The following is a 17,047-nucleotide window of genomic DNA, read 5'->3' as shown; positions in this document are numbered from 1 at the left end:
ACGGAAAACAAACACTTATTGTTTCCACCAACTCTACTACAGATAGAGTCGAACAGCCACGCTGCTGAACTAAGAGTACTTGACGACTAAGTAGTAGTTGACGACAGGAGTGTCTACGGACTGAATGTTCGGACACCGATTTTTCCTCAGCCTCAAGAAGTATCACTTTTAAACGCCACCTTTTAAAGCCGACTGGAAACAAAACCAAACAAAACAAGACTGTGAGACTGGGACACGGAGAAAGAGCATTCTGGAAGAGGAATGCACAGAGGCCAGGCCTCCTGAGGGCAAGGAAGAATACGGGAGAAACACCACCGACTGTAATCACACGCCACGAAAACAAGCTCGCGGGTAAGCGACGATGCTACGCCATTTCATTTGCTTTTGGGAAAAAAAAATGTTCACTTATTTTATGTCCCATAAGGAAAAATCATCATCCTTACTTACCACCGCTATTTCCTTATGGAACTTGGCCTCGAGGCTGGAAACATTCTTGAAAGTGTTGACGTAGAACCCAACGCGTCTGCCACGTGGAGACACAAGGAAGAAAGAAGGATAGGGAAAGCCTGGTCAGCAAGACTGCATTTTTAAAAATTTTTTTTAACGTTTTATTGATTTCTGAGAGAGAGAGAGAGACAGCAGGAGCAGGGGAGGGCCAGAGAGAGAGGGAGGAGACACAGAATCTGAAACAGGCTCCAGGCTCCGAGCTGGCAGTCAGCACAGAGCCCGACGCGGGGCTCGACCCACGAACCGCGAGATCATGACCTGAGCCGAAGTCGGCCGTCCAACCAACTGAGCCACCCAGGCGCCCCAGCAAGACTGCATTTTTAATGGCAACGAAATGCAATAGGAACAGGTTTCCTTTATATAATTTTTTTATGCTTTTATTTATTTTTGAGAGCCAGAGAGACATCATGAGCAGGGAAAGGGCAGAGAGAGAGAAGGGGACACAGAATCCTAAGCAGGGTCCAGGCTCTGAGCTGTCAGCACAGAGCCCGATGTGCAGCTCGAACTCACAAATTGTGGGATCATGACCTGAGCTGAAGTTGGATGCTCAACCGACTAAGCCACCCAGATGCCCGTCCTTTATATAATTTTGAATAATGCTGGGCCGCGACTGCTGGCCTACAGCACTTTCCTAAGGCAGCAGGTGGGAAGAGATGGTGGCTCTCACACTGGGGAAAACCAGGAGAGTGTTCTGATTCTGCAGGTCTCAGGTAGGGATGGAGGATTTGCATTTTTTTTAAAGTTTATTTCTTTTTGAGAGAGGCAGGGAGTAAGCAGGGGAGGGGCAGAGAGAGACAGAGACACAGAATCTGAAGCAGGCTCCAGGCTCTGTGCTGTCAGCATAGATCCCAATATGGGGCTCAAACCCACAAACCGTGAGATCAAGGCCTAAGTGAAGTCAGACGCTTAACTGACCGAGACACCCAGGGGCCCCAGGATTTGGGATTTCTAACAGGTTCTATGTGACATTGACGTTGCTGGTGCAGACAGAACGCTTTTTGAACAACTTCCCTGAGAGTCTGCTTGTATTTTAGATGTGTGTCTCGTAAGGGCTGGAGATAGAGAAGTTTATCATTAATTTTTATCATTTAATGTAATGACATATATGTAGTATCGTCTTGGTACCATATGTTTGGATTCTAAAATGTGTTCGACAGGGGGAAATAGAAAACCTACCAGTTAATTATAATCCCTCAGCAAAAATAAGAGGAAGCAAATAAAGACACAAGCTGTCCATTCACAGTATCCCAAACGGGCTTGTTAATGGAGAAAATACAGGAAAACTCCTTGAGGTCATATAGGTCATAACGGCAAACTGCCCAAACTGCCCAGGCCAGGTGCTCCCCACACCCACTTGCTTTCCCTACCTCTGCACAGCGATGACCCCAAGTCACCCTAACCCTATACATCCAATCTCACTTCCTTTCTCTACTTCTGAGTAGCAATGATCCAAAGCCACCCTACCCCTATACACTCAATCAGCTTTAAACGCCTCTGCCAGCATGGGTGGGCTTCTTTTAAATTTATAAGCAAACTACTACCTTTGTTCAGGGCTCAGTCTTTGGGGAACAATCTCACTGAGCCTGCTGGCATAATAAAGCTGTGCTCTCCCCGTTCTCTGCACGCTGCTTGAGTTTTCTCCGGTCTCGGCCTATTTTTCCTCAACATTGTGAAGCAAAGCCACGGGGTGGGACTTTTAGGTCCCTAATGGTAAGCCCACCCCTCAATCCTATGAGTTCAGCCCAATACCTCCTGTATGGGCTCCCTTTGCTCTAAATGAGGACTCTGTATTATTTCCATTTTTTGAACCCATCTAGTAAATTACTACTTTGACTTAATTCGTGTTCTTGTTTCACTGATGTTCTCACTCCAGAATCCTGACTGGTTCATTAGATTCTAAATCCCAAATAAGGACTTAGATACCAGAAACATTAGACAGGCCGGATATATGGAATAAACATATATGGGGGGGAGGGTTGTAATAATAATAGTATACTATTTAATATATAATTTATTTAATAATAACTTATTGCGGTGCCTGGGTGGCTCAGTCGGTTAAGCGTCCGACTTCGACTCAGGTCATGATCACATGGTTGGTGGGTTTGAGCCCCACATCGGGCTCTGTGCTGACAGCTCAGAGCCTGGAGCCTGCTTTGGATTCTGTGTCTCCCTCTCTCTCTGACCCTCCCCTGCTCACACTGTCTCTCTCTCTCTCTCTCAAAAATAAATAAAAACATGAAAAATTTAAAAAAAATGACAGCTTATTATTGGGGAGTAAGAATGGGCCTGTACACAGGAGGGCCCCTCTTATTTAAACAATGACATGAAAGCACAGATAAAAGGGGGCTTCCTACTTAGCTGTGCCTTGTGTTGAGCAGGATTCCAATAAGCAGAAGTGGATGAATGTTCCATCACCACCATTAAGGCAACAGAAAGAGCTGCCATGTAATAGGCACTTTTATATGTTCCCTCACTTAATTCTTGTAACCACCCCCCAGGGTAGCGAGCCTCATTTTATACCCAGGTCAGCCGAGGCACAGGCAGATTAATTGTCCAAGGTTTTGCAATCAATAACTGGAGAACCTGTACTTGGATCCAAAAGGAGGAAAAGCCAAAAGAAAAGCATAGACTGTTTGACAAGAAGTTCTGCTTAAATACAAGTATCATTATTTCTGTACTCTCCAGTTAATTAGGGTTTAGAATTTTAACAAAATAAAAGATAAAAACCCAATTTAGAGACTCAGAGATGAAACAGTATGTGAAACTCACCAGTAAGACTTACTTTCTCTATGTCTTAACCTGTACCTTAAATTACTACCATGTTCCATTTCATTTTTCTTTTTATTTTATAAGACTAGTTTATTTGGATTTCCTTCATTTTTTTTCAGCTTTATTGAGGTATAACTGACAAATAAAATGGTGAGATATTTAAAGTGGACATTATGGGGGCGCCTGGGTGGCTTAGTCGGTTAAGTGTCCGACTTTCGCTTAGGTCATGATCTCACGGTTCGTGGGTTCGGGCCCCGCATCGGGCTCTGTGCTGACTGCCAGCTCAGAGCCTGGAGCCTGTTTCAGAGTCTGTATCTCCCTCTCTCTCTCTGACCCTCCCCTGCTCACACTGTCTCTCTCTCTCTCTCCTGGAAATAAATAAAACATTAAAAAAAAATAAAGTGGGCATTATGGTGAACCGATTCACAATTGTGAATGGTTCCCCCCATCTAGTTAAAAATACAGCTATCACTTCATAAATTTAACTTGTGTGTGTGAACATTTAACTTCTAGTTTCAGCAAATTTCAATTCTGTAATACAATGTTATCAACTACAGTTGCGATGCTTTACATTAGATCCTCAGACCTTACTCACAGCTACGAGTGTATACCCTGTGACCAAGCTCTCCCTATCTCCCCACCTCATAACCCCTGACATCCACTTNCAAGACCAGACAACAAGTGTTAGTGAGGATGTGGAGAAAAGGGACCCCTTGTGCACTGTTGGTGGGAATGGAAATTGGTGCAGCCCCTGTGGAAAACTCCTCAGAAAGGTAAAAGTAGAACTACCAAACGACCCCATGACCCCACTTCCGGACAGACGTCTGAAGGAGATGAAAACAGAGATATGCGCACTGCCAAGTTCACTACAGCATTATTCACGACGGCCAAGATAGGAAAACAGTCCAAGTGTCCATCAACTGGGGAATGGTTAAAGCAGGTATCAGCTGTGTATACACACACACACACACACACACACGCACGCACCTGTATGTGTATATATATGCATATATATATATATATACACACAGATACAAACATATCATTATGTATTATTATTTCATATCAAAATAATAATACGTGAATTGGGAGACACATCATCACGGTAGATACTAAACACTGAGCAGAACAGAGGTCTTTGGTTTATTTCACTCAGGTAAAAACCTGATGTCACCAGCAGTGAAACAGGCCTCCACCAAGAGCACTGCTATTATGTGTCTGCGAGGTGTTTCACACATTCTTGCTAAACAAGGGACTCTGAGACATTACCATGTCCTCTGAGGCATCCTCAGGCCCCTTCAGGTTAGCTGTCAAGACCCACTTAATTTCTTTATTAAGAAGGTTCTTTGTTCTTGGAAACAATGGAAAGCATTATATGAAAGGATTATCAGCTGAGCTATCACACAGTCTTGCAGGCCAGGACACTCCCCTCAGCACCTCCCTCAGGGAAATCTGCAGGGGTGGGGCTGGGGGGGGGTCATTGTCCCCCCCCCCCCACAGCCCCCTCCAATGGAAGAAACCTCATCCGCTGTCAGCCCTCACCAGGAGGATGGAGAGGGAGAGCAAAGTCGTCCCTGCTCCTCTGGGCCCCTGACACACCCTCCTCTGAGATTCCTGCCCCACGTATGCAACCCTGTACAGCTCATCTACCAACCCCCAGCCCCCGCCCCACTCACTGTCCACAGGGCACATCTCATGATTCCCTTCTCTGTCCTTCACCGGATCCTAACACACACAGCAGATCTCAACACTCGTCTGCCTCCCCAACCAGGAAACAACCTCCCAACTCACATGCTTTATTTATCCACATTCTGCCGCAGATCCTGGGTCTGGCCGTCGATGGCTCACGACTGAGATGAGACAGTCCAGGGACCTGCTCCTTAACCTCATTTCCTCAACCACAAGATCCTTCATTCATTCACTTCCACTGCACCTGCTGACTTTTTTAAATCTCTCTGAGACCGGCGCCCCTTTCCTTCAGGGCTGGTGTCCTCTCAGGCTTGGGCCCCGTGGCATACCTCTCGCCACTGGCTGGTCACTGTGCCAACACCTTGTCTGATTCCCCCGTCCCCTCCTGGCTCCAGAAATCCCCACCCTGTGCGGCTGCCACGGTCAGCCTATCAGGACGATACCGGTGATTTCAGATTAATTTTTTAATGTTTATTTATTTTTAAGAGAGAGAGAGACAGAGAGATACAGGCAGAGAGAGAGGGAGACACAGAATCAGAAGCAGGCTCCAGGCTGTGAACTGTCAGCACAGAGCCCGACGCAGGGCTCGAACCCACAAACCATGAGGCCGTGACCTGAGCCAAAGTTCAACGCTTAACTGACTGAGCCACTCAGGTGCCCCTCAAAATGATACCAGTTATTTTGGAAGGCTTCCCCTGCCCTCTTACCCCCCCGCATCTGCTACCACTATTCCCTCAGGCCCATCATAGCCAAGGTCCTCAAATAAGAGATGACAGCCACTGCTTCTACGTCATCAACCATGGCGCCTCCAATGGCTCCACCAGGCTTCCGACCCCACCATCAGCCAGAAGCTGGGAGGTCATCAAGACAAATGCACCCTAGTCTCCTCTGCCTGACCTCTGTCTCGTAAATGATTCTCCTGGCACTCCTTCATTTTTAAAGCTCTCTCCATTCTTGACTTTTTAAGATACTACTCTCCCGGGTCTCCTCCTACATCTCTGATTATTCCTTCTCAGGGCCGTCTGCAAGGGTCTCTTCTGCATGTTCCTTAAATAGTGACGCTCTCATTACTCATTTCACCATGGAGGGAGGCCCGGAAGACACAAAGTACTAACTTCAACTTCACGGTGGAGTAAGATGGCCGGGAAGAGCACATACGTATAATAAAACAGTTTTATGGACTAAGTTTTATTATGAAAGCTTTATTTAGGAAAGTCTGCATACGGTCTCATTTTAAATAAGAAGTCCTCAATACAGCCATCAGGACTTACAGGCAACACCACAGGCCTGTTTTTAAGTGCCAGCTTCAGAACGCACACTTGACAATAAACTTAACAATCTTCCTCAAAGTGTTCACCCAGTGTGGTCCTGAGCTTCCTCATTTGTCGGATAAGGATATATGTAATTGTGATCATTAAATACTATGTGTGTAAAGTGAATATAATGGTACCTGGAAAATAGAAAGTATTCAAAATAAACAACCTCTCTCTTTTCCTCTCATATAAACACAGTCCACACAATTAGTGTGGTTAAATAATGTAGGTCTAGTCAAAAACCACAACATATATAAAGGTCCAAGCTAGGATGTGATCAAAGGGCGGGACCTGACTCACGTAAAAAGGAAAAACACTTGAGTGTGGAAATAAGTTACAGTGGATTAAAAAGAACTGACGCGGGGCACGAGGGTGGCTTGGTTGAGCATCTGACTTTGGCTCAGGTTGTGATCTCACGGTTCGTGAGTTCGAGCCCTGCATTGGGCTCACTGCTGTCAGCACAGAATCCGCTGCGGATTCTCTGTTCCCCTCTTTCGCTGCCCCTCCCCCACTTCTACTTTCTCTCAAAACTGAACAAACGTTTAAAAATAAAAAGCACTGAAGATTTATGTTGTATATGGCCAGAGAAGGGGAAAGGCTTCTCTCCAAAACTTGTCCTTCAAATAGCGCCATTGTGTTTAAGTTCCTATAAAGTCTTCCATATTACAAGATACTGTGACAACTACTTATTTTGAATGACCAAATATTATTTGGTGAAGACACATAAGCCTGAAATGACATCTGTCAATGCTAGTTTGAGATGCTCATAGAGAACATTAGGGAAAAAAAATTTGTTACATACCCAATACATATTAAGGCAAAGAATGCCTGTCTTTGGGCAATTTTGCCAATTTTCCCGGGAGTATTATCTCATAATTGGAAGTGTTGAGTGTTGTAGTACCTAAGCTCTCATAAAGATCAGTTTAAAAAGCAAGTGGGGGGGGTAGGTGGCGCCTGGGTGGCTCAGTTGGTTAAGCGCTGGGGTTCAGCTCAGGTTATGATGCCACAGTTCATGAGCTCGAGCCCCGTGTCAGGCTCTGTGCTGACAGCTCAGAGCCTGGAGCCTGTCTGAGATTCTGTGTCTCCCTCTCTCTCCTCTGCCCCTCCCTCCCTCTCTCTCTCTCTCAATCTCTCTCTCTCTCCCTCTGTCTCAAAAAAATAAATAAACATTAAAAAAATTTTTTTTTAATTTTTTAAATGTTTTATTTATTTCTAGGAGAGAGAGAGAGAGACAGCGTGAGCAGGGGAGGGCAGAGAGAGAGGGAGTCACAGACTGAAACAGGCTCCAGGCTCTGAGCTGGCAGTCAGCACAGAGCCCGACGCAGGGCTCGAACCCATGAACCGCGAGATCATGACCCAAGCGAAAGTCGGACGCTTAACCGACTAAGCCACCCAGGCGCCCCTAAAAAAATTTTTTTTAAAAGCAATTGAGTAAGTAATGACATTTGAGATCACAAAAAAATCCTTCAGAGGGGAATGAACAGGAGACTGTCTACATTGTATGCACATGGCAACTGGCGTCTGGGATGTTGGGGAAGACGACAAGCTGGGGAGACCTACTTCCTAGTGACTCGATGAGTGCCCTTAATGAGGACAAGACACGGATGCCCAAGATGTGCATAAAGGTTTTGGATACAAGTATTTCGTGACATACAAGAGGGCAAAAACATATTTCTTAAAAAACCCATAATTTCATATAATTTGTGATTTTATCTTATTTTTCATTTTTTAAAGATTTATTTTAGAGAGAATGAGAGCATGAGTGGGGGAGAGAGACAGAGAGGCAGAGGGAGAGAGAGAGCATCTCAAGCAGCCTCTGTGCTGAGCATGGGGCTCAGTCCCACAACCCTAGTATCATGACCTGAGCCAAAATCAAGAGTCGGACATTCAACTGACTGAGCCACATGGGTGCCTCTATCGCTTGTGATTTTAAATAGGCATGAATGACTCCATGAAAGTTATTAATATATATTTGCCTCAATTATACCACTAAAAGTTTTTTAAATTCAAGCTGCTCAAAATCCTCGCTTCTTTGGGCACCCACAGTAGGCTCCTCAGCAGGCCACAGAGAGGTCAAGGTAGAGCCGTGGAACGAAGAAGTGTACAGGATGAGGTCAAAGACATAAAGGTGAGGGCAAGCCCACCATCATAAGCCACAGGAGGAGGATGAGGGGATGGGTGGTGGCAGTGAGAATAGAGAGGGAGAGACCAATCCAGAAGACCACAGACAAGGGATAAACTGATTCCTCTGACGGTCCTCTGGTTTCCCATAGTTAATGATTCCAAAGCTTTGAGGCAGGGAGCCCAACAATGACAGTACCAAAAGGAGAACACAGTTGCAGAAAGAATGAGTAAATTCAGAGGAGCGATGAGTTTATGTCACACATGGTTGAACCTTGGGTTATGGCTAGACGTTGACGTTCTCATGCCCTACAGGCTGATTTTTGAGTAAATGAGCCAAAACTTCCTCTAGCTCTTTCAGTACTTCAAAAATAAACACTGAGTGCCTACTACTGGCAAAAAATGAACCAACCCCAAACCATGAAAACACAAAGATGGGCAAACTCCACTCTAGACCCTCAAAATGCTTACAGTTTTAAGGGATAGCTAGGAGCTCCAGAATTTCTAGATAGGAAGGTTTTGAGGATGCCAGTCTGGTTGGAAACCGGGCTAGGGGATTTTCCTTAAAGCAATGTTGGATCACAAGTGCAAATGTGTTTATGTGCACGGTAGCAAGAAGCGCTGATGGAAATTGAGAGGCAGAAGCCCCCATTGTATCCAACAGCTTCTTGGTTCTACACTGAGGGGGAAAAATAAGACAGAAGGATGGAAAATGCACTTAATGCCATGAGAAATGCAGAGTAACTGTAAAAGAATATTTAGTGCTTAAAACGGGAATGAAGATCAGGTTAAAAAGGTCAGAGCTGAAAGCCCAGGGATTGGCATCAAAGCCCGAAGACTAGATGACCCCTCGGGATCACGGAAGTTTTGCCTAGAGCTAACATGGTATCCTTGTAAATTTCAAAGTTAAGGGCTGTTCTCCTAAGGCCTCTTTTGGAGATGTGAGATGCCACTTTAGACATCAAGGTCCAAAACGGTGTCATCAATATATCAGCTGCTAGCTTGGTGTGGTTAGTCAAACTGAAAGGAATCAAAACAAAATAAATAAAAAATTCACTTCCTCCACATACTAGCCATATTCCAGGAGTTCAACAGCCAATGTGTGGCAAGTAGCTACCATTCTGAAAAGCACAGATATAGAACACTGTTCTTGGAAGGCACTGAAACTTCACAACCAATAAAGATAAGAGAAGGGATATCCTGTTCTTGATCTTCTAAACTGGACATGTACACCCCATACAGAAACTTTACCTTGACCATAACGATGGTAACTCTTCCTGTAAGTCGACATTAAACTCTTCAAACACTTTCTGTGCTTTCTGAAACTCCTCTTCTGCCTAGGAATGACACATTGACACAGGTTTACACTAAAAAAGATCATTGAGACACAAGCCACTGCTATGTACAACAACAACAACATTTAACATAAAATAGGAATTGCGTTATGGCATCCAAGAAACATTTTGAGAAGGACAGAAATGGTCTGGTTATAATCCATACAATCATTTTCAGTAAGAAATGGGGAGTCTTATGAAGACACAGAAACTGACTCGATTACAATGGCTGCTTTTGTAATCCTGCAAATCCAGTCATGTTACAGAATGGGCTAACTGTCTGGACCGCTGCTCTGTGTCTGGACACTGGACATGGATGCTACATAGAGAAACTCCTAGCCTACTGGGAAGTCTAAATAATTACAATACAAGATAGAGCCTGCAATAGGTTGCAGAGCGTGCTGTTGGGGAAGGTGGTATAGAAACAGAGAAGGTTCCACAGGGAAAGCGATGTTCTGATGGACTCTTGAAGAACTGGCAAATGCTTGCTAAAGAAGGGGGTGGAGAGATGCTACAGTGCCTAAAGGTGGCATTCCCTAGTAGCTAGAATCCTAGCTTATTAATTGTGTAAACTTGGGAGACCATTTTAACGTTCCTCACCTCAGATACTTCACTGATAAAATGGGAGACAGTAATGCCTCCTTCACAGGTATTGTGAGTATTAAGAAATGATGACGTGGGTGATCATGGTGCCTGGCATCTATGGGGTCTTGTAGGAACCGAGACCCCTCAGTTCTGCTCTCATCATGGCTGTTCGTGCCTCATCGTAGCTGCGCATCGTGGCTGCTTGGGAACTGAGGTGTGGGTCATGGAGGCTCTAGCTTACAATGTGTGTATGGAAGAAGCAGAGGGGAAAGAATATTTGCAAGTTGAGTAGGACGAACAGGTGAGTCATTACCAAGTTGTGCGGGGCTCATATGCATGCTAAGGAATTTAGATTTGTTCTCTACAGGCGATGGGAACCATTAAAAGACAAGCATTGGGGAAACAGATCTAGAGATGTGAGGCAGAAAGACTATTCAGACAGCTGTGTGTAGGCAGACAGAAGGAGGTAAGGCTGGAAGGAAAGGGAGTAGTTAGCACGTGTCAGTTAGTTGGTGTCTATAAGTAACAAGCATACAGAGTAAAAGCTACCAAAATGGGATTTCTCAAAGAAAATGAATCCATTCCACAAATCCAGCACATGTCTGGGCTCTCTGATAATCACAGGTTATGTCGTGGAATTTCAAACTTGGTTTTCTATCTGAATCTGCCTTTTAGCTTCATCGATGGACCACAAACACAGAAGGAAGTGTGGGAACACGTGACTTTCACTGATCCTGCAGTACTGTCGGGGGCCAAGGTTTATTTTGATCAGAACGTATGAGTCACTGTCAGCCATGTGAACTCTACAGTAAGATGAAAAACCTTATTTTTAATTTATTTAATTTATTTATTTTAATTTCTTTTTAATTTAATAGGTACCATGATACAGTTGAAATTCTGTCCTGATTCCAATCTCCTTTAAAAAGGAAATACAGGCATACTTCATTTTTTAAAATTTTTTGTTTTTTGGGGTTTTTTTTTGTGCTTTACAGTGCTTTGCAGGTAACTGTCATTTTTGCAAATTGAAGGTCTGTGGCAACCTGGCATCAAGCAAGTCTACAGGTGCCATTTTTCCAACAGCATTTGCACACTTCATGTCTCTGTGTCACATTCAGGTAATTATTGCAATATGTAAACATTTTCATTATTATTATATTTTTATAGTGATTTGAGATCAGTGATTATGAATAACCGAAAGCACAAGTAATGATTAGCATTTTTTAGCAAGAAAATGTTTTTAGTGAAGATATGCACACTGTGTTTTTAATCATAATGCTATTGCACACTTAACAGACTATAATATAGTGTAAACATAACCTTTGTATGCACTGGGAAACTAAAAAATTCATCTGATTGCTTTCCTGCAGTATTTGCTTTACTGCAGTGGTTGGGAACTAAACCCACAATATCTCTGAGGTATGCTTGTATTTAATTTTACCCTCTCAGCTCTCAGACCGATTTCTTGGGTGTTCAAAATATTTATCTAGCCGCATTTGCGGGACGAGACAAGTTTGGGTCCCCCTATTCTTCCACCATCTTCACTCCTCCCAATCTGCTTGTATTCAATTTTAAAAAGAAAAACTGTCAGAAGTCACAGAATACACAGAGTTGGTGTCACCAGTGGGATCAATCCTCACCTTAGAGATTCGACTTTCATCCTTCCTCTTGGAGCTCTGCAAAGCTTCTAGATGGTGCCGAGCGCTGTCATAGTCCACCAGCTTCCTGCTGCGTTTTGCGATGCGATTCTGCCAAAAAGGAAATACATACAACTAAGGAAAAGTCATGGTCAGAGTCTCTTTTTGACTTCTTTGTCCAGAGTAACTAAGTATCTTGATTAGAGACTGAAGTGAGCCAGAGTTTCAGCAGATAGATGATATCTGGAAATTCTCCAAAATACACCTCCAATTCTTTATGTAAAACCATTTATGTAAAAACCATTAGGTTAATATTTTCCCATTTGATAATAATAAAGCTGGTCAGTTGAGGGTAGAATGTGCAGTCAAAAATGAGAAAAATTCCAGAACTAGTTGAGGGGAGCAATAAACCTATACTGTCTTATAGCCTCTCCTCTAAATCTTGAAGTGTTCCACTTTGAAGATCATGGAAAACTATATTAGCATTTGGTTTTACAATTCTTTCTTTCTTTCTTTCTTTCTTTCTTTCTTTCTTTCTTTCTTTCTTTCTTTCTTTCTTTCAAATGTTTTATTTATTTCTAGGAGAGAGAGAGAGAGAGACAGCGTGAGCAGGGGAGGGTCAGAGACAGAGGGAGTCACAGACTGAAACAGGCTCCAGGCTCTGAGCTGGCAGTCAGCACAGAGCCCGACGCGGGGCTCGAACCCACAAACCGCGAGATCATGACCTAAGCGAAAGTCGGACGCTTAACCGACTAAGCCACCCAGGAGCCCCAATTCTTTTTTGTTTTTTTTTTAATGCTTATTTCTTTTTGAGCAAGAGAGAGTACAGGCAAGGGAGAGGCAGGCAGAGAGAGGTGTGGGGAGACACAGAATCCGAAGCAGGCTCCAGGCTCTGAGCTGTCAGCACAGAGCCCGACACAGGGCTCGAACTCATGAGAGCCACAAGATCATAACGTGAGCCAAAATCAGACGTTTAACCAACTGAGCTACCCAGGTCCCTGGTTTTACAATTCTAATAACACTCACACCAACAGCAATTCTATAAAACAGATTTATTTCCTAAAAAATCCTTTTTCCTAGAAGTGTTCCCCAATCCTTCCATTGATTAGAATCACCCGAGGAGCTTTAAAAATATATTGATTCCTAGAAACTACACTTCCATTTAGGGTACAGACAATGCCACGAATGTCACTCTCACACCAACTAGAAAAAATGTGGATAATATAAAAGGGTAACTCTTACTGATTCTATTGGAAACCTTAGGTCACAAGGCAACAAAGTAATCTGAATTATTTTATTCAGGAAGAGGGACAAATCCATCCTAGGAGAGACAAGACAAGAGCCCATTTGTGGCAGACGGCAGCTGTAGCCACCATACAAGCGGACATGAAGAGGTCAGCTAAGATTTTAACAAACCGTTAAAGGCCTAGTGTGGGTTAAGGTATCACTTTGGAAAGCTGGGTGGCCAAGACATGAGGGCAAATTGCACTGAGGGGTAAGCTCTTTCCTTTGGCCTCCACTGGGTGCTCTGAGAAAGTCTGGGAACAATACACTGCCTTGCGGTGCAGGTGAGAATGCGGTGAGCTACGGCTGCTACGTGGTGGGCACCAAACCACGCCCATGTCGATGGACCTTTTTCTCCTATAAGGAAAAAGCTGTAAGTAGCTTAAGGAGGAAGCAAGAAATCCTCCTACTCACAAAGATCCCCTCACTGCGTGGTGGGGAAGAGCAGAGGCAAAACCAATCTGGCCCAGAGAGAGAGAGGCCCCTCTGGCTCTTGCTCTACATGCAAAGAACATTGTTCCATGAGGAAGGGTAAATGTAAAAATCCCTACTCATTGGGGAAGGGACATAAACCTTCTTGGACCCACATTCTGACTCCTTTAAGAAGCAGAGGTCTGTTCCCACTCGGGCAGGGGCAGGAAACTCCTGATCAAAACCAACCACAGATATGAGGCTGACTTTGCTTCAGACAGGCCAAGAGATTATACCTGGAAACAGCCTTGCCCCCATGATGAATCCAACACTCAACACCAACCAATAACTCCCTACTACTGGTGGGAGGGCAAGTGTGTATGGAGAGGCCCCTTCTGAAATACAAGCATACAAGGAACCAAAATATGATGGGGAACAAGGACACTCAGGAAAATTATCTGGCATCCATGGGCCTATCCTATGTGTTAAGAGATCAGCACAAGGCATTAGCAGCCCAATTCTAGAGGAAGGTGAAAGCCGCAGTGCACTAAAAGTAACAATAGTACTAACTCACCCAAATTCACTTCAATTCATGATGAGATTGATTTGCATCCCCACACTCCTGGCCTGATTGAAAAAAAAAATAGGCCCATTTCCAGGCATTAATACTACTTCAGTCTTTACTATTCTATAAGATGATGCCTGGGATTCAATCTAAAATTATCACACACACACACACACACACACACACACACACACACCTCCATGAGAAAAGATAAAGCGCCTGAGTCCAGCTCCTGCCGGGTCCGGGGCGGGGGTGGGGGTTCCTGAAGGATGAAGGATGGGCGGTGTTGGTGAGTGGGGGATGAAAGAGACGCGAGGTTCTTTCTGGTCACCAGCCAGGCCTCCCCGCACTGTCTGAGACTCAACTTTATTTTATGATTTAGTGTTTGGGGAACAGCACAAAAGCAGCATTCTGATGATAAATCCCTTGATCAGTAAAGATTCTCCAAGAACATTGATATGCAGAAGGATGGGGAACAGCCCAGAGGTGGCATAGGCATAGTGAAGGCAAAAGTTACTCTCATCATTGCTTAATGGGAGGTAATGAGAAAAACAGGTCTTTCAGGAACTCAGTGTTGCTCCCATAACCACAAAAGAAGTTCCTTTAGTAAGTTCCTTCACAAAGTGCAATCAGCATATCAAAGCCAGAATGAATCACTCCTAAAACGAATTAACAAGGTGACTTGGGGGTCTGTACTCGAGCAGAAATAATTGGGTGGGGGTGGATATCCGTGGCCATCTGACAGTAAGAGTCCCTGCAACTTACCTTAACCTCATAACGAGTTCTTACTCAACCTATGAGGTCAGAAAACGGTTCCCAACAACAAAGCAAACAATTAACCAGACTCAGACATGACCCAGATGTTGGAAATACCAAACAGAAATTTTAAAGCAGCTATGAGAAACGATGTTAAAGAATCAGGTTGGAAAAGGAAGATAACAGACATAAGCAGAATAATTTCTACAGAAATATGGAAACTTTAGTAGTAAATAAAAATCAAATGGAGGGGCGCCTGGTTGGCTCAGTGGGTTAAGCATCCAACTTTGGCTCAGGTCATGATCACGCGGTGTGTGAGTTTGAGCCCTGTGTCAGGCTCTGTGCTTACAGCTCAGAGCCTGGTGCCTGCTTCAGATTCTGTGTCTCCCTCAGACTCTGTCTCTTTCTCTCTTTCAAAAATGAAATCAACATTAAAAATCATTGGAAAAACATTTCTAAAAAATCAAATGTAAATGCTAGAAATTAAAAAATGATATAAGAAAGGAAAAGTGTCTTTGATAGGCCAATTGCTGTACTTTAGCCAAGAAAGAACATTGAACTTGAAAATTCATCAAGAGCAATCATTACCATTAAAATACAAAGAGAACTGAAAGTTGAAAACATAACAGAATCAAGCATACAAGACCAGATATTGAATGGTCCAACACAGTATCACTGGAGTTTCAAAAAGAGATGAGAGCCAAGTCAGAAGAAATATTTGAGGAGATACTGCCTGAGAATTTTATGTAATAATGAAGACATAAAAGGACAGACCCAAGGAACTCACAGACCCCCAAGAAGGATGAACAACAAACAATACACGTCCACTTGATAATCAAACTGCTTAAAATCAAGAAGAAAGAAAAACAGAAAGAACAAGGCAAGGGTTACAGAAAGGTAATCTGGAGAAACTATGTAGGTGAGAATACAATGAAATGACATGTTTAAAGTACTGAAAACAAAAGAAAAAGAAATCTGCCAACTCCAGAGTTTTATTCCCAGTAAAAATACCTTCCAATAGTGAAAGTGAAATAAAGTCTTTTTCAGACAAACAAAAGCTGAAAGAATTCACTGCCATTATGGGAGTTTTTACATGAAGTACAGCTATGCAAAAACAAAACAAAACAAAAACAAAAACAAACCCAGAAATTACAAAATTCAGGTTAAATATACATGACTTTGGTCTTTTAATTGCTTGAAAAGTAACTGATTATCTAGAACAAAAAAGGAAATGGGAAAAATGTACCATGGGGTTTTTAACATTTGTAAAGGAAAAACATCTGATGGTAATAGAGGAAAGGAGGAAAGAACTGGAGGTACATTGTTTATATAAAAGTGCTGTGATGGTATTTGAAGTTAGACAGGAAAAAGTTAAATTGTAGAGCAATTGGTATAAATTGTAGAGCAACCACTAAAAGTTATAGACATATGACAAATAAGAAAATAATAAGCAAATTTAATTAGTCGAGGCAAGGCCCAGGCATCTGTTCTTTTTTAAAGAATTTTTTTATGTTTATTTATTTATTTTGAGAGAGAGAAAGAGAGAGAGGAGAGGGGCAGAGAGAGAATTGTGAGCAGGCTCCACACTATCAGCGTGGAGCCCAATGCAGGGCTCTAACCCATGAACCGTGAGATCAGGACCTGAGCCAAAACCAAGAGTTGGATGCTTAACCAACTGAGCCACCCAGGCACCCCTGCCCTTTTTAAATAGAACTCCCCTATGACCCAGCAATAGCTCTGCTAGGAATTGACCCAAGGGATACAGGAGTCCTGAGCATAGAGGCACGTGTACCCCAATGTTCACAGNAGCAGTCCAGTTATACTCAGCTAGTCCAACCTGAGAACCACAGCGAGAGAAGATCCTTAAAAAAAAAAACCCTCAAATTGTGCCTGGAAGGAAGAAGGAAACAACGATAAAATAATGTTTATGGCATACAAAACAGTCATAATGCACAGACCCTCAGCAACATCCAGTCTGGGTGACGTAGGGATTATCCCCATTGTACGTAGAGAATTTCGAGTCGCATGATATTACCTTCTAATGTGTCCAGAACTGCTCAGAAAGCCTCTGGCAAAGAA

General features: G+C 43.4%; 1 protein-coding gene across 1 annotated transcript in view; it reads right to left on the bottom strand.

The window, feature by feature from the left end:
* Positions 1-17,047, bottom strand: part of AMPH (amphiphysin) — a 137,159-nt gene that overhangs the window by 67,821 nt on the left and 52,291 nt on the right. The window contains exons 6-8 of the mRNA XM_077781160.1: positions 11,956-12,063; positions 9,651-9,736; positions 448-523 (exon numbers count right to left, since the gene is read on the bottom strand). Coding sequence (XP_077637286.1) covers positions 448-523; positions 9,651-9,736; positions 11,956-12,063 — 270 coding nt within the window. The remainder of the gene's footprint in view (positions 1-447; positions 524-9,650; positions 9,737-11,955; positions 12,064-17,047) is intronic.

The sequence above is a fragment of the Crocuta crocuta genome, unplaced genomic scaffold, assembly GCF_008692635.1.
Source record: "Crocuta crocuta isolate KB4526 unplaced genomic scaffold, BGI_CrCroc_1.0 scaffold108, whole genome shotgun sequence".
Lineage (NCBI taxonomy): Eukaryota > Metazoa > Chordata > Mammalia > Carnivora > Hyaenidae > Crocuta > Crocuta crocuta.
The sequence above is the reverse complement of the archived record's forward strand: the minus strand, read 5'-3'. Positions and strand labels throughout refer to the sequence as shown.